Source organism: Phalaenopsis equestris, unplaced genomic scaffold, assembly GCF_001263595.1.
Source record: "Phalaenopsis equestris unplaced genomic scaffold, ASM126359v1 Scaffold000277, whole genome shotgun sequence".
NCBI lineage: Eukaryota > Viridiplantae > Streptophyta > Magnoliopsida > Asparagales > Orchidaceae > Phalaenopsis > Phalaenopsis equestris.
Window position 1 is genome coordinate 41,336 of NW_018164719.1, and position 18,909 is coordinate 60,244.

At 35.5% G+C, this 18,909-nt stretch overlaps 1 protein-coding gene across 1 annotated transcript; it reads left to right on the forward strand.

Moving 5' to 3' along the window:
* The first annotated feature begins 14,164 nt into the window (after positions 1-14,164).
* Positions 14,165-15,876, forward strand: LOC110024895 (E3 ubiquitin-protein ligase RDUF1-like). The gene has a single exon (XM_020725086.1). The coding sequence runs from the start codon at positions 14,406-14,408 to the stop codon at positions 15,489-15,491; it is 1,086 nt and encodes a 361-aa protein (XP_020580745.1). The 5' UTR covers positions 14,165-14,405; the 3' UTR covers positions 15,492-15,876.
* Positions 15,877-18,909: the final 3,033 nt, after the last annotated feature.

Consider the following 18,909-nt stretch of genomic DNA (forward strand, 5'->3'; position numbering starts at 1 on the left):
AAGAGAAAGAAGAAGAAGATGGAAAGAAAAAAAAGAGAAGGGAAGAAGAAGATAGAGACATGAAGTGACAATACATAAAGTATTGTGACAAGTCAAAGGAAAAATGACAAACAAAACAAAAAAATAAAAAGTAAAAAAATAACAAAACATAAAGTAAAGAGATTAAGTGCCCGTTTGGGGCAGCTTATCTGAAAACGCGATTTGATTTTTACACTAAATATGAGATAAGCTGTTTATCTGAATAAGCACAAGCTGCCCCAAATGCATCCTAAAAGACAAAAAAATGAAAAAACAAAAAAAAGAATTATAAAGTTTAAAAAAGGGAAAGGACCCCTCTCATACCCCAAAAGCTAGAAGGACACCTACATGAGAACAAGAGAAAGATAAGCACACTCTCTTACCTTGTTTGTTTTTCATTAAAGAAGAAAACAAAAATATTAAAAGGGAGGAAGAAATAAAATATAATAATCTCTCTCTCTCTTCATAACCAAAATACTTTTTCTCGCTCTTCCTTTTTTTCAAGAGAGTGTTCTAAATGAACAACAAAATACTTTTTCCCGTGTTGAACATGTATATTCTCTTTAAACCTCTCCTCCGGGAGAGCATTCCAAATAAAAATAAAAATCACTCTCTAAGTCTCTCCTCCGGGACAAACATTCAAAGTCCCAACCTTGACTTGAGTCTCTCCTCCGAGATGAGCAAACAAGGCCTCCTCTCCCTCTCAAAAAAGCTCCAAAAACCCTCTCCCAAAGCTCAAGTCGGAAGAATCGATGGAGGTGGCTCCTTGCACCGAAGCGACAAAATCTGTAAGGGGGTATGTCGCAAATCACCTCAACAGTTACTCCCGTGAAGGCAGCGACAATACCGCTTAAGACTTAGCATAACGCGAGGCCCGCGGGATGTGATGTTTTTACAAAGGCAAGAAAAATTGGTAAATAGCAACCACAAATTGTTAGAATTTTTCTATTAAAAAAATCGAAAAAGCAACCTTGATTATATTCTCCAGAGATCTGAACCTCAACTAATGATTTTTCTCAAAAAAAAAATTCACTAAAAGGCTAGCAAGAGGACTGTTACAAGTTTAAGTCCAAGTAGAAGCTTAAGAAAATGATGTTTTTGGCACTAATGAGTTTTCCACTCTTATTGCTGCTTCGACTCCAAGAAGCAAAAAACTTGGGAGTTTCATATATAGCCCAAAAATACTCCTCGTCAAGAAGAAGGAACCGTCGCCATAGATGAACCAGGAGACGTGCAACTGTCGAGCCGCCCACCCGGCCGATCACCTCCACTTAGGTGGCCAACATGAATCGACCATGTTCTGTCGGTCCGCCACCCTCAATCGGTCGACCACCTCCTGCCAGCCACCCACCCACCTCCGGCCACCCTCACTCGGCAAGAGGTCGGCCGACAGGAGGTGGACGACCGACATAAGGTGGACGACTCATGTTGGCCGACCGATTGAGGGTGGCAAGCAGGTGGCTGGCTCGACGGTTGTGCGTCTCCTGGTTCTTCTTCGGCGATGGATCCTTCTGCTTGGCAGGACTTATTTTTGTGTTATACAAATAATCATTCATATATATGATTAATCACAATGATAAGTTATCAATAAATACATAATTTAACTTACTCCATGTTTTTTAGTTATAAAAATTTTTATATACATATGAAACAATATTATTGATGTGTATCGGAAGATTCATGGTGATGTAGTGATTATTTAGTGTTTTAGTGCTCCAAAAAAATTCAGCACACTCTAAGATAATTAAAGTAAGATGTAGAGATATCTGAAATTTTTACTTGGAAAATATTGAAAAAAAAAATCCATAAGGTCTAACCCAATTTAAATAATTCACTACGTATTTGTGAGTACAAAAACAAACACTCACTGTATACAGAGTGTGTGTTGCACCATCTTTGGGGAATTATTACACTATATTCGGGTGCATGGTTATATCATCTTCGAAGTGTGTTGCTCCATAGAATGCTTCATTACCTAAAGGGTTGCTCTTTACTCAGCAACACACATCGCAATTTCGTAAGAGGCTTCATTGCAACGAGCAAGGGGCGACTGACGACGGCCGATGGCGAACGGCAAGTGGTGGCCAAAGGTGGGCGGCGGCTGTAGGAGCGGGAAGAGTTTAACCGATCTTCAATTAGATGTTTATGCTTACGTTCAACAACCACATTTTGTTTAGGGGTATGGGGGCACGAGAATTGATGAAGAATTCAATTGTTTTGCAGGGAGTTTTGGAGTATAGTACTTTTGTATTCTTCAATACCATAAAAACGGAGTATACAAGTAGTGGTTTCAAATTGATGGTGGAGCATTATAATGAATTGACTACATATGTGAGCAGTTTCAACCCTGCTTATTATGGGAAACACCCAACAAAGCAAGAAAAGTTATCGATAAAAAGAAATAATATTTATAGCCTTGAGAAGATGAGATTGGGGCAATACCTCATACATTAGAATGTAATAAATGAAAATGAGCATATGTATGAAAAGTAGGAAACAAAAAAGGTTGTCTATGACTTTTTTTGCAACTGCAACTGTTACAAATAAGCATATGTATTTCTATGTGTAAGTTTGGTTGATGCTTCGAAACGAGCTTAAGAACATCTGAATGAGGATGCCCAAGACATTTGAGCCAAAGGGAGGACTTTGTTGTGGAGGTGACGAGAGCATGAGTTGGAGTTGCAGTGGAGGTGATCAAATATAAGTCGTAAGAACTAGTTCCCCGAAATAAAGGTAGCCTCATCTTGTGATCAAAGATGGTAGAACCAGTCAGGTCAAAAAGAATAGCGACCTTGTTGTCATGAAACAATTTATGGACATATAATAGATTGCAAGGGAGAGGTAGAACATGCCAAATTTGAGGTAGGCAAAGCTTATTATAGGGTGTAGGAATGATGTCATCGCCCGTATGTGCCACTAAAACTATTTGATCGGTGCCCACTGCCACTTCTTGTTTAGTACCGATTGCCGGTGTGGCAAGGTATAAATGATTGAGATCTAATGTGAGGTGAGTTGTAGCACATGAGTCCAGGACCCACGAAGAGGTCGTGGCTTGCAAAGCTTGTTTGGTTGGTATGTACTCAAGGTTTGGCTGATGCCAACTTGTCGCGACCGAGTGACCAAACTTAGTATAGATTTAGCAAGTAATAAAGAAACTTGATGGACTTTTACCCCAACCCCTGCGAGGATGATTTTGAGCTTGGCCCTACTGTGAGAATTGGAGATGGAGCGACTGCAAGTTGCGTTGAGAGCAAGTTAGGGATTATGGGAGTTGTCGAGTTTTCTGATTGTCACTTATAATTTTGATCTCCTCGATACATAGAAGAGGGTAGAAGTCATATAGTTCCATGAGTTGTAATCCAGTACAAATTGCCGTCTTGAAGCCTTGATAAATTGTGGGAAGTCTGTTGAGCGTATAAAGGATAATATCCTCATTTTATAGATTTTCACCACCAACAGTGATGTTATCTTCTAGAGCTTTTACGCTGTACAAGTATTCACGTCGTACAACTATTGCGTCATCGACTGATTATTCAGTGAGAGAGTATGAAGTGCATTCATTTGTTGGATGAGACTGGAGCGATTCGTTGGTTGAAGTCTTTTAATAATGATATGTCATATCTCATCGGTGAGTGAGAGATGCAAGAAATGGGGAAGGATCGGACATGGTGTGTTGCCATCGAAGAACCCTAAACTCTCATTTGCAGTGAACACCATTAAAACTTGTGTCTTCCATATATGATAGTTCTCAAGTGATAGTGGGCTTTGGGTAAGATGTTTGAGGTTACTCATCAGAAATTGAGACAGAGAGAGATGCAGACAGCGTGTTTATCTTCATTGCTGATAGATAGAGATTTTTTGAAGTCTAGGAAGTCGACATCGCTGGAGGTTCGAACTTGCGTCAACCTGAGCAGATGTCGTCGCTTGTAGCATTTGGCTGGAAGCAGGAAGATGTGCTCGAATAGTCTTGAGCTTAAAGGTCTAATACCATGAAGACAAAGTAGAGCTATCCAAAGCAAGAAGAAGGTGCGATAGGAAGAAATCATGAAGATGAATACCTAGTGGTTTTTTCTTTTCACCTTCGCTCCTTCTGGTGGATGACAGCCGTTGTCAGGGCCTAGCTTGAGTCCGGACTCCGGACGTGTTATCTTTTCCACGGAAAGAGGCATGACACACCTATGAGAGTAGGTGAAGCTTTTAGGAATAGGAAATTACATTGCTTGCCCTTATAATATACAGCAGGAATAATACAGAATATTCTATGCCATTTGCATTTTTATTTATCATGCGTAAGCTTTCTTCTCAAAAGTTTATTTATTCATTTATTTATTTTATATAGTAATCAAAAGGCGAAGTCTTGAAGTTATTTTGTGGAAGGGAGCAGAAGAAGCAAATACCAACTCTAATCCATCTCTGACCAGGTTTGTTGAGCATGCGTTGACTTTAACAAGTAGCTATTTTTGGTAAATTCCGAAAGATTTGACCTTCTAGAAGGATGACAGAAGATAAAACTAGAGAAAATTAATAATTTTATAATTAAAAAATTGGAGATTTACATACATACCACTGACTTCTTATGCATTTACATATACAACTCAAATTTTATTTCACCCATATCTTTCTTATCACATAAAAAATAGGCATGTGATATATATGTGAAAATGCAAGTTTAGGGGTGGATATGTAAATGCATAAAAATTGGCTGGTATGCATGTAAATCTTCCTTAATAATTTTATAGATATTGACAATTTAAATTTAGGACACAATATAAAGAAAAATGATTTTCTAGATAGAATTCAAGAATTAATAAACATTTAAAGTAAAATAATAATAATAATAATAATAATATATTCATTATAAAAATATTTTTTTTTGCATTTTAATTGTTAACTGGTAAATTTTAATCAATTATATATTGCTCATGAAATAATGAGATAGTCAACAAGGGCATTATTTCTAACTTAAATGGATTTATATTTTTGCCAAAAAAGGATTTAATATATTACAAAACAATTATTAACAGTACGCAGAATTTTAAGAAATTATCATTTCCTTAAGTTTGACAAATCTTAAAATGTGTCCAGTCTTTTTAAAATGAATATAATTGAATATTTATTTGTGACCAAAAAAAAATATTTAAAAAATTATTTCTTTGAATATATAAGCTTTTGAAATTAAATATTAAAACATGCAATAATATTTAATGAACGATTTAATTAAAAATTTATTTTTTAAGTTGATACTATCTATATTAATATGATATCCGAGAATATTTTCTTATCTAACAAAAAATGAATGTTTTAATATTCAAAAATGATTTTCATATATATCTAATGTTTTATGTAATTTTGTGAGATTTTTTAATGAATTTAATTTAACTTAAAATATAGAAACTTCAAATACTTTATAATTGCCTTTTGTATTTGAGTGAATAGATCTAAAGATGGCTTAAGATATTAGAAAATGTTTGAATGGATAAGGACCTATAAAATATGTTTTTATGAATTTTATTTTTCATAGTACAATTATGAAATTAAGTATAGTTATTGTTAGTAAGTCTTAGATCACCTTCACGGATGACTAACAAGTCATCGACCAAATTACTCTCTATACCAAATCACAATATAAAAGAAAATGCTTTATGCAGCGTTAAGATGATAATCTCATATTAAGATATATGTATAGAATATTGAGAAAAATTAAAAGGAGGAAATACCAATGGTAAGATATAAAAAGCTTGAATTTTTTTAATATATCTTAGTAAGTAACATAACTTAGATATTTAGAAGAGGATGATATATTATAAGTTTATAGAAGTTAGGCAAAACATGGTAGATGGAAGTTTTCTATGAGTTACATGAAGTTAAATTGTTCTATATAACTTAATAATTTTCCATTTGAAGTTAACTAAGAAAAATTTTAAGATGAGATCAATCTTTAAACTTTAACTTTGCTCTTTTTTAAAGCTTCAGATTAATTTGTTCTTTATTAAATATGACTTTATTAAAATTAACAAATATCATCTTCATTTAATGCTCAAAATGATTTGTGAATGCATTCTTGATAGCCACAATGCAAATAATAATAGTATTAATTTTAATATTAATATTAATATTAATATTAATATTAACAAAATAAAAATAAAAAAAGTAAGTCTTAAGTTCCCCAAAATTGTCTAAATGGAAGCACGTAGGCCAAGGATGCTCTGATTATAATGAAGTTGTTGAACTTCTAATTGCAATATAAATTTACAACTCTGTTCTTTTAGGTATAAATGATTTTTAGTTTAAGTTAATAGAGTCATAACTTTTCTACCATAAGAATCAACTTCCTTGCTAGCTTATGCCAATAAAGTTTTGGGAATCAAGTAAAATATTGAGCGAGAAGAATGAGAGATTTAATGCTCTTAAGTTCATTGGAAGGTTGAATGAAAATATATAATAAATACAAATTTTCGTCATCTTGCACAAATCTAGATGCAATCTTTTGAACAAGAAACATTCAAACTTCAATTAAAAGTAATCCAGAGCTCCGATTTTAGCAAACTTATGGTCAAACTGACTGACTCGATGAGACAAACCTAATGATATCAAAGTTAGTATAATCTGAGTCAAATCAAACCCGGATCAAGTCATTAAACCACTATTGGAAGATTTTCGGACATATTCGGAAGATCAAATGGTTGTCGAATATGATAAGTTTATACTCGAATCGAGCGTCTCGATAAAATGAATCCAACGAGCCCAAGATTGTTTAATTTTGGCATCATTAAGACACTCAAATGTCCATTAAACGTTGTATAATTGAGAGAAACTGTCTGAACCATCCGATCAAAATGATTCATATTCTTGCATTAATTGCACCCAAAACACTATAAATAGACCCCCCCACCCCGCACATGAGAGTAGACTGAAGCCTAGAGAAAGAGTCTGATGCCTTGAGGAGAAGCTGCAGCTTAGCATCACCGCCGACCACCGTCGACCGTCATTAACCATTGCTGATAGTAGTCGACCAACGTCGACCTTCGTCCATCACTGTCGACCGTTGTCGACCACCAAAACCGGATATCGTCAGTCATTGTTATAACTTGGAAAATCTAGTAATCATTTCTCGTCAGTGGGACAAGAGCCCATCACTACGGTACATGTGCCAACAACGACCTATGTGGTCATCAACTCATGCAGCTTCCAACTCCGGCCCTCGCGGTCTGCGAGCGTCATTCAAACTCACGGCCTATGTAGTTCACAGCCAGTGCAGTTCTCGACTCCAGCCCCCGCGACCTACGGACGTCTTTCATACTCGCCCCTATGGTCTATGTGGTTCACAACTCTTGCAGCTCCCGACTCCAGCCCCCACGGCCTACGGACGTCATTCATACCCGTCACTACAGTCTATGTGGTCCACAGTTCCTACAACTGCTTGCTAAGGTTTCTCTAGTCAATCAACGCTTCTGGAGCAACCATCTACAACTCTCACGGTGGATACTACATCCACAACAATCAACAAGGACCTTTGCAACATGTTGTCACCAAGAACTGTAGACAGATCATAGTTACATAACTTTGTAATTTTATCTTCCCTAATTTAGGGGAAGAATTGACCAGTGTACTCATTATTTATAGTAGATTATTTTAACTGAAAGAGACCCCGTGATTTTTCCTCATTTCAAGGGTTTTCTACATAAAAGTCGGGTGTCTCTTCCAGCTTACTTCTCTTCTTTTATCTATGTGTGTTGAATTCTCGTGCAACGCTAAGACGACAATCCATTATTCTACTGCCGCGATTTTTCTGGCACGCATCAAGTATGAAAATTAATTGAATATGCATTAAATGCATAACAATGATGCATCCATGTTGGTTTCATCAATTTAACATGTAACATGCCAAAACAACTTCATTCACTATTAAATATTTTGAATATGATTTCAAATCGAGATATTGTGGAACATTATTTTAATTAGTTTCCACATTTTTAAAATTAGATCTTCTATTTTCAGTTATTTAATTCAAGGGCAACTAATTCAACCATGGGAACAACTCAATTTTAGCTGGTTCTATGCAATTGCAGAACTACCCTTGGAGGACCCATTCATAATTAAGTTATTTGAATCTGCAATTAGTAAGGAAAAGGTAATGTAATGCTTTCTCCATCTCAATTCACGTTCAGCCGGATAAGACTAAAGAGTGGGCCCAGCCGCCCAGTCGAAGTGAGAAACGACCAATCAGTTGCCAGCTGGATATCCTACGTAAGTCCTCGAAATCAAGCTTCCAACTTTATAATTAATTAATTTTTAGTTTAGTAATTTGTAAATATTTTAAGCCATCTTCTCTTTGATTTTGAGCTAATCAATTCATTAATAATCCTGCCTCGTTAGGCCAAGTAGATAAATCCTTCGTCCAACTTTACACGTGGCATTCATCCAACGGCTAATAGCGAATGCACACGTGGGATTCCGCGTTAGGCCAGCGGGAACCTACCCGGTCTTCTGTGTCCGCGGGTTCCGGGAAATGCACCTATCGATTAGATTCCAAAAATACCCTCTAAGATTGTACAAATTACGTTTTGACCTTGTGGGGACTTTAATGAACCACCGGCCGCGGGCCGCCGTTCTAGAAGCAAGAAGGCGGCCGGCGCGCGTTAACACGTGTAAAATTGAGGTTTTTAACTCAATTTTAGCGGGTTATATATATATTAACGTGCCTTAAATATTTTAAGTTTTAATTTAAAATAAAAATATTTTAAAAACTCTGAATAATTTCAATTATTCTAATAAAAGATTTATCATAGCCACTTCTTAAAATTAAAGAGCTTCATCATTCGACAAAGCTCATTCAAAAGCCTAGTTAGTGGAATGGAGGCGGTTGCCTGCGAAGCTACTCCACCAAATGACGAGTCGACGTTATCTGCAACGGGACAACCCTTCACCGTCTTCTCAAATCAAGCCTAAACCATTTTTAAGTCACCACCATCACTGTCATTTTCCTTGCGGACTAACGACTGCATCAAACTTAGATAAATCAAATTGTTTGATATTATATAAATATTGATACAACTCCAACAAATCTTCATCATCCAACACGAATCTCGAGACATGACACGAATCTTAAGGCAACTTTTTGAGCAAGGATTATTCAAACCTCGATAAAAAAGTCATCATGAGGTCAATTTTTGCAAAATTACAATCAAACTAATCGGCTCAATGAGAAGAACCCAATATTACCAAAACTAGTCCAATCTAAACAAAATCAAGCTTAGATCAAGTCATTAAACTAATTTTGATAGATTTTTTGTACACATTTCAAAAGTCAAACGAAGCTGATTATGGCGAGTCTATAGCAAAATCGAACGTCTTGACAAGACGAATACAATGAACCTAAGATCACTCAATTCTAACATCATTAAGAAACTCAAATGTCCATAAAAATATCGTCTAATTGAAGGAAGTCCTCTGAGTCGTGTAATCAAAATAATTCATATTTTTACATTAATCGCACTCATAAATCTATAAATAGATCCTCACTCTTTTCATGAGGGGTGAAGAGAACTTGAAGTCGGAGGAAAGCATAAACTCTGAAGAGAGATCTTGAAGCTTTGAGAATGAGTTGAAGTCTGATATCACTCTTGTCATCGTCAAACACTGTCAGCCGTCATCAAGCACCAATGATTGTCGTCGACAACCGCCGACTGTCGTCAACTGCTCTTGACCGCCACCTGCCAGCCGCCGCTAATCCTTGTGGGTCGCCATCAGTTCCTAGCAAAAAGTTCATTCACGCGTCAACGTTGTAACTTGAGAGATTTTCAAACTCTTTTCCCAGATGTAAAAGAAGTAATTGTAAGTGTAATCATCAGCTAGGTCCCGTGATTTTTCCTTGAACGAGTTTTCCATGTAAAAACTTCAAGTGTCAATTCTAGTTGTTTTTCTTCATTTTAAGTAAGTGTTGAATCTTCGTACCATACTAAGATGATAATATGTTACTTTTCTGCCGCGAATTTTCTAGCACTCAACAAATATAAAAATAAATTATATTAAATATAGTTAGTATATGTGTTAAAAAAATAAAACTAGATTAAAAGATAAATTTTAAAAATAAGAATTATCCCCAAACTTCTCTTCTTTAAAGATTTTTTTTTTTTCTTTATATTTATCTCTTCCCTTCTCATGTGTACACGCTCAATGTATAATCTTTGACTAGCATTAAAGAAAGACTTTCAAATGAGCTTATCATTGTGATTTTTTATCTTCATAATCATACAAAAAATTTCTAAGCTTTTATATTCCGTCTCTTACTTGTGTATGCATTCATGTTATAGCAATAATTTTTGGGACAATTACATACATTGCACTCGAGACATTGCTACTTACAAATCTATCACCCTCTTTCATTCATTTTTCAAATTTTCATCAAACATCAAAATTAATGATAAAACTCAAATCCATGTTTTCCATTTTTATCAATTTCTCAATGATTTGATCACAACACGCATAAATATATTCGTTCAGCAATTCAAAAATATCATTTACTTGTTAGACTTTGTAAATAACAATGTTTTTTTATCTTTGATGTGTCAAACAAATTTTATTTAGCATGAATCTCTATAAAGTTTTTTTGCGAAAGTTCTTTCAAATTAAAATTATGAACATGGGACACTAATCGTCTTTACAAGACGATCCAATGTTATCAAAAATGGAAGCACAATTGAAAGCTTTAGATCATTATTTAAAATGTCAAATGAACTCCAAATTTGACATATTTATGATTGAATTGAGCATCTCAACAAAATAAATTTAAAGAGCCCAAGATTGCTAATTTCCGATGTCATTAAGACACCCAATCCTAAAAAAAGAAACAACTCATAATAAAGAGAGATCAACAAAGACCGTTGGTGGAGATGAAGTGAAATTTCAAAGCAATTTTTGGAGAGAAGACAAGGCAAGTAAACCTACGCCACCGTAGAAAGCCTATAGTTGTTGATTGAATTTCCCAACTCCCGGATATATTTTTTTTTTTTTGTTATTCCTACTTTTTGGAGATGTTCCTTTGATCTCAGTTGGAATTGGTTTTTTATGCTTCTTATAATCAAGTTAATGTTCTAAAGAGACTCTTGTTTGCTCAGACTACCTCTGGTTAGATCAAATATAGTTCTTTGGAGTTCTTGTTGGTTTAAGCTTTTATCTCTGTTGTAGGCTTCTGAGGCTCATTATTTACAAGTTGTTGCTTATTTTTAATCTTGTTAGTAGGAGTTATCGTCTTACTTTTTTTATTTGGTTATTCTTTTAATTTGTGTTTGTTCTCATTTTTTCTTAGGTGTTGAGGTGCGTTTCTACCATTTTGTGTCAAGTTATAGTTTAATTTGTTGTATGATGGTGTTTTAGTTACCCTCTCATTGCATCTTTTTTTTCATATTGATTAGCAGGGCGTGGCCCTCATTTTAATAATAATAATAATAATAATAAAATTGTTGAATCCTAAATTGTCATAGTGGGCACGTTCCAAGAGTTTGGAGTATGAAGAAAGAAGAGAAGAAAAAAGAAAAGGAGACAAATACGCGATACCAATGAGAATTCATAGAGAAGAGTCTACAACCTTTATTCATAAAATGATCTCTATTTATAACCATTAGTAGCTTGAGTATACAATTACAACACTGTCCCATTTATCTCAACAGTTGGAGGGTATCTCATTTTTTTCATAACTATGATAGTTAATATAACTACCTCTCTAATACAAATAAATTAATAGCTGTCACTTTTAAGAATCGTTGTGTCAAATGGGCACAATATATGACTGACTTTTAGTTCTAATTGTCGGCTATCTTCTGTTTGATCAATTTTGTTGGTCGGATGGTTCGACCGGCTGTTTAGGTTTTATAGGGTTTTCGATTCTTTTGACAAGCAAGCTAAACTACTTGGTCATTTGATAACCCTTTGCAAAAAAAAAATCTATAAAAGATAATGGAGTCCCTCAAACTGCTTGATCTCTTTAGGATTCATGTTGACAGTTTTCTCATATATATATTAGTTTTCCGATTTTATTGCTCATTGGTCATTACAAAATGACAAGAAAATGATTAATAAAATCTCATCAAAGCACAATAATTACTTCCTTGTTTTTTGTGTTTATAAAATCTTTATAAATAGGGTAAGTATTCTTCCCTTACAGCTCCAATATCAGATTTCATTTTCTTTATCTTTTGGTAAAGAAATTTGACCTCATCTTTCCCTTTAGATAATCATTCACATTTATTCCTTTGTTTTAACCATTTATAGTTAAGAGAAATGGCATTATGAAGTTTATCTTGAATGATAAAGGCTTAATTCATTAAGTAAATGTAAGTAATATCATATTCAATCTATTCAAAAGATTGCCTAGTTTGGACTTTAAATCATTGAAATTATTTGAAAGGTAATGGAAATTATTCCAATTTCAATGCTAAAAGCATCATTGACATTCTTCAATTTATTGCAAAGGAAAAATGGAGGATCACCTTTAGCGTGGACATTCCGAGCTTCATGAATAACATCCTAAAAACCAAATAATTACTCCAATAATTTTTATACTAAAATCTATGTTTTAAAACATAAGAAGCTTTCAGAGATATAAAAATAGAAGAATAACTGAAGTAGAATTATTCAAAAAAAAAAAAAATGGACGCAAGTCTACCTAAGAAGCATTGCTGAAAGCTCTATCAAGAAGGCGCCTTATTTGATTATCGATTTGATTGTTAAATCAACTAAATTTGTGACTAGTATTTTATATTTTAAAAATATTAGAGTTGATAAAACAATCACTAAATTCAGTTAGCTTTGAAGTAATTGATGGAAAACAACCCACCTTTTCACTAACTCTAAGAATACAATTAAAATCACCCAAAAAATCCATGAATCAATTATATTAGTAGCACTATTAACAACTAAACTCTAACAATAGCACTGTTATCAACATAAATAAAAACAACAAAAAACTTAATAGAAGAAGAGAAATTAACATATCCATGAATGTATTGAGATTTAACTTCTAAAATAGGAAAAAAAAAAGAATCTCATCATTATATTTAATCCAAATGGGACAGTTATTAGCAATATTAAAGTTATTAACATTATACTTATTGTTAAAAAGCTTAAACTTTTTAATAGAAATACATTAGAGACGAAATATATACAAATTTATTATTATTAGTTTATTTTAATTAAGAGCTTTTTAAATATATAGTACTAAACACTTTGAAATTTACTTATGTCACATCTGAACTTTGATTTTTACATGTAAAGCAAATTCCGTAACCCTACAATTTTCTTTGCCATTGATCCGGGAGGTGGAAATCACCCTTAACTTATCGAGTTTCTTCTTGTCCTCTCTTCCATCATCCCTCCTGCTTCTACCACATTCGGTGCCATGGAATACTGGATTGTTGGCCCAACCATGGATAAGATCATCAACACTTGCTCAGACTTCCTGCAAGATCAATATATATGGCAGACGTGCATGGAGGAGGAGCCCAAGTGGCTGCGAGAGAAACACCCTAAGGTCAACTCAAGCACAAATCCGAGAAATAAGTTCCCAACACTTAGTATGTTCATGCCAGTGTTGACCATGATGACAAAGATTTGGGAGAAATGAGTCCAGGATAGTATGTTCATGCAATTCTTCAAGATAAATAGAATGTGCTTTATATAAAAAAAAAAAAATTTTGGTGTGGTATAAATAAATTATAATTTTTGGAGTGTTATTTAGGAAATAAAAATTAAAAAAAGTATTAAGAAATTCCTTTCCCCATCTACGTATGATTGACCCGCACTACCGCGTGGGTGCGCCAGGCTCGCAGATTCCGACATAACGTGGGAGGAAGCATGGAAAAGTGGAAAAGCGCTTTATTTATTTATTTATTTATTTATTTATTTATTTATTTATTTATTTATTTATTTATTTATTAAACGTTAAACTACGATTATACCCTTTATCTGCCAAATGAGCCGACGATTACTGGCGGAGACCGACCTTGAGTTCCGTTAAGTCTCAGCGCAATATCAAATAATATTTGGCACCGTCATAACGTCGTTAAGCGAGCCGCCAGGCCTGCCGTACTGAGCAGTCGCATAAAAACCCCTCCCTCTTCTTCACAAGACATTACTCTCTCTCCAAATTCTTTTCGGCTCGAGAAACCGATAGGTGGCTCTTTGATTTCTGTCACCGCCTCTTCGTTTTCTTCCGGCCGCCATTTATTTTCTTCAGTGTTGCGTCTTCAAATACTCAATCATCAGTTGCGATAAAGGAGATATTTTTCGATCAATTTTAGGTTATATTCCGAAGTTTTATCACTCTTTTATACAAATCAAGATATTCTAGTGGATCGAGTTTCGGATCTTAGAACGGTTCTAGGTCTTAGATGCCTTCTTCTCCGGTAATGGCGACGGGATCTTCATACTGGTGTTACCGCTGCAGTCGCTTCATCAGCGTCTGGCCGCAGGATGCGATCGTCTGTCCCGACTGCGATGGTGGTTTTCTCGAGGAGGTTGAGTCCTCACCGAGTCTCGCACGCCGTTATCTTCTCAGCGGCCATGGGGCTTCCCCAGAAAACCACCCCGAGCCCATTCGAATACGCCGCCACCGACGAAACGGAACCGGAGACCGCTCCCCTTTCAATCCTGTGATCGTTCTTCGTGGCCCTTCTGACGGCGGTGGAGGCCGCGACGCTGATCGCCCTTTGAACAGCAGCTTTGAACTCTACTACGACGATGGGGCGGGGTCTGGCCTTCGTCCTCTTCCAGCGAATATGTCTGGGTTTCTGATGGGATCCGGTTTGGAGCGGCTACTAGACCAGCTTGCGCAGATCGAGATTAATGGCCTTACGGGTCGCGGATTTGAGCAGCCGCCGGCTTCCAAGGCTGCTATCGAGTCTATGCCGACGATCGAGATCACTGCTTCGCAAGATTGCAACTGTGCCGTTTGTATGGAACCGTTCGATCTCGGAGCTGAAGCGAGGGAGATGCCCTGCAAGCACATCTACCATCAAGATTGCATCTTGCCGTGGCTCTCGCTGCGGAATTCCTGCCCGGTGTGCAGGCATGAGATGCCCACTGATATAAGGGGGCGAGGAATGACGGAGCACCACGGAGATGACCGAAGTCCGTCAGCCGTCGGCGAGGATGAAACCATGGGACTTACTATATGGAGACTTCCTGGTGGAGGGTTTGCAGTTGGGAGGTTTACTGGGGGGATAAGGGCGGGGGAGCGACAGCTGCCGGTTGTTTATACTGAGATGGACGGCGGGTTTAATTCTGGCCTTGCACCGAGGAGAATCTCCTGGGCTTCCAGAGATAATAGGTCTCAACAGAGAGGAGGAATTGGACGGATATTTCGTAATATGTTCTCATTTTTGGGCAGACGTCGATCTGCACCTTCTCGTCCCAGTTCAGATTTTGCTTCTTCAGCTTCTGATAGGACCCGGAGAAGCAGAGCCTTTCAGGTCTAACAGAGGTGAGTTTTCTGTGAGGCGTTAGTGAGAACCACATTATTTTAGATAAGCTTTATTCAAGTTGTTTGTTCAATTTCAGTAGAGAGGAGAAATCATTGTGTAGAAGATGCAGAACGCCTGATCTTTTTTTCTATATAAATCTAATGTAAATACAAAGAATCTGGAAAAAAGTTGCGCCTTTTTTCTGCTATAAATGTGGCTGGTGGCTTTGAAGAAACTTAAGCTTTCCAGTTTACCCGTGAAGTTTAAAGGTATTCATTTTATCCATTTTGTTTTCTTAAAACAAAATGTCGTTCCAATTATTGAATCTTAATCTAAAATTGCTGTGTAGTCGTCTTTTTTTTTTATGATGGTTGAATTGGAAAGGATGGTGTAGGTGCGCTGATGATCTCTTTATCTTGTCTCTGTTAACTTTTAAACCTTTTTATCAGCTTTTAATTTCACTTTATGCTGAACGAAGCTGCAACTATGCTTTGTGGTATTGTGCGGCATGATTCTTCCATGTGCTTTCAGATAACTTCAAAAGTTGCTTCAATTATGTTCAAACAGTAGTTTTATCTAAACTTTTGAATTCAGATTTTTTTTGTTTTTTGGTTGTTGTTTACATGCTGGTGTATGTTTCTTGGTTAAAAGACGCAAATTTTAGTAGAATTCAAGCATGGAGGGATTTATTTTTTCTATAGGCTCATCTTTCTGATAGAGGATTTTATCTTTTCCTTGCTCTTTTTCTGAACCCATTAAGCCGTCACCACTTTTTTCATATGAAGCTTGCATGATTAAGCCGTCACCACTCTTTTTCTGAACCCATTAATCCTCACAGGAGGATTCAGTTCTCTTGTTTAGGTAACTTTTACATATCTAATACTTAAAAAACTTTGTTTTTTTTTTCTATTACTTAAATTCTTCATATCAAATCAAATATACCACTAATTAAATTTTGAAATGTTAAATGCATTTTCTTCATGCATAGGTAATATGGCATGTATCTAAAAATGGAAGTTTAGGTATTTAATATTTAAATACATAGAGATTGAGTGGTGTATATATAAATCATCCTAAAAAAATCTGAGAAGAATAAGATAGTTGAAAAGTGTGAAATGGAGCTTTCATTAAAACACGGAGGTTCCAATGTTCGCAACAAAAGATGAAGAATAACGACGCCCACTTTGGTTGAGATTTATTTTTCTTTGCTTTATTAGTCTATTTTTGCTTATTTTTTAAGATAAGAAATCACTTGGTGGAAACCTGCCAACAAGTCATTGGTATTCTCATCACAATAACAGTCTCTTGATCACTCTTTCATGCTCCATAAAGGTGATGTTTGACGTCCAATGAATCTTCTACTTGTAAATGACACATTTCACTTTGTCCTACTTAACATTATTGTAGAGTGGTGAGAGGTGGGGCTACCTTTTTGAAAATGACAATTAATTTTTATTTTATTTGGACATTTAAGAGAATTAATCGAAAATATGCGTACACCGGCTCACATCCAAATTGCTTAAATACAAGGCTGCCTTGGTCTGGTGCTGTCTTTCAATCCAGAGGTCTTGGGTTCAAGATCTTATACATGTGGTGTGCGCGCATTTACTTGAGTGTGTGAGGGAAAAAAAAAAAAGAAAGAAAACCAATTGGCTTAATGTCTCATATGGGAATTAAATCGAATTCTTTGTTTCCTCACACTTTAATCGTCATCCTCAACTTTGAATTGCTTTTCTCCTAACTTTATTTCCTTTTCCTACACCATGTTTTCAATATTTTTTTGATTTACTTTATTGGTCTCTTCATGGCGACCTCATACTCTTGTTTATTTTTATGTCAACTTTCTTTAAGCTTTGATGTACATGTATATGTATATATGTCTGTAAATGCGCGTGTATGTGTGCGCGCGCCTAGTTGAGATATAAAAAAAAATAATAATACTCAAAATACTATTTCTTCATGTTGAATGTTGAATGTTGAATGTTGAATGAGCTTAATGTCATCATCTTTTAACATTTTGTCTCGGTAGTCAATATGTTCATTGTAATCCTTGCAACTCTAAATCATTTAAAAATATATTTTTCAATATTAAAGCCTTCCATTTTATTTCTTTTTTTTCATCAAAATCAATTCTTAATATATTAATGAGCTAATACAGCTAACAAATTTCTTTTATGCTGTCATCTTTTTTTGATTAATTCTAATGATTGGGTCGACAATATTCTTTTTTCCACATCTAATAAGTGTTGGTGTTAGAGATATCCACATGTTAATTTGAGAGTTCTCGATCCACCCTTTTATTGGTGGCTGTAGGAATGGCACTCAAATGATCACAAGTCTGACAAATTTTGATCTCATTGTTGGGACTCAATTTAAATTTTGTTTTGATGTAGCACTTAATCCTCTTCGTTCTTTCTTTGCCCAATTTTTGAGCTCTAGCTCTCGATATGTGAGATTTTGAATGTTCAAGCGGAAAACTGCTAGATCTTGAATGTTCCAGCGGAAAACTGCTAATAACATTTCTATCTTGCTAGTAAAAAATATCACCAATCAAAATGTAGCGGCTTTCTAATAGTTATAGGCAGTCAATGAAGATTAAAATGATGATCTTTTTTGTGACTAGCATGACTTTTTATGCAACTAGCTTATGATGAAAATCTTGTTGATGAGACTTTACGGAGTTTGCAACTCAATCATATTGCTTAATCGTTTTGCCTTTTTGGCATAGATCTATTTTTTGTTGGCTATTTACTGTCCTTCTCAGCTTCTTGGTAATCAAAACGATTTACTTCATCCATATTGCTGATGAACTTGCACTATTTCGGGTCCTTTGACCGCATGAGTAGCATCATTGTGCCTGCTGCAAGTGCTGAAACTTCTTCTGGTGGAGAGGGTGGAACAATGCTAACGATCACAATTAAAGTCAAGGATGAGTGACCAACACTTGGTTGCACTCCTCCTTTGAAGCCTTAATATTTTCAACTTGTCCTTATTGATTCCCACCTCTAAACTATTGTCTAACTGGCTTATGGTATTTGAATCGATGGCTCCGTCACTTGAGCTTTTAAGAGGCTAAGTGAGTGATCCCTTAACTCAAAACTGTTGCCAAAAAATAATCCCATGGACAAGTCCAATATATTTGAATGGAGAAAAGTTGGGTAATCATGATTCTTATTCCTTTTACCAAGATATATTTAACTTTCATTGGTGAGGCGATTAGGTAATTATATAAGGAGGAAAGTGAAGCTTCATTGAATTTTAAAAATAGAGGGAGGCTCTTTTTATAGTCAATGAAGAGCATAAAACCTCTACAAATCCTCACTTTAGGCTCTATATCATAGTAATATTAGTAACATGGCCTACGAATCAAACGTAAGTTTAAATTCCTTCTAAGCTCTACTAACTTTAAAAATTAGGAGAGATCTACTCGGTG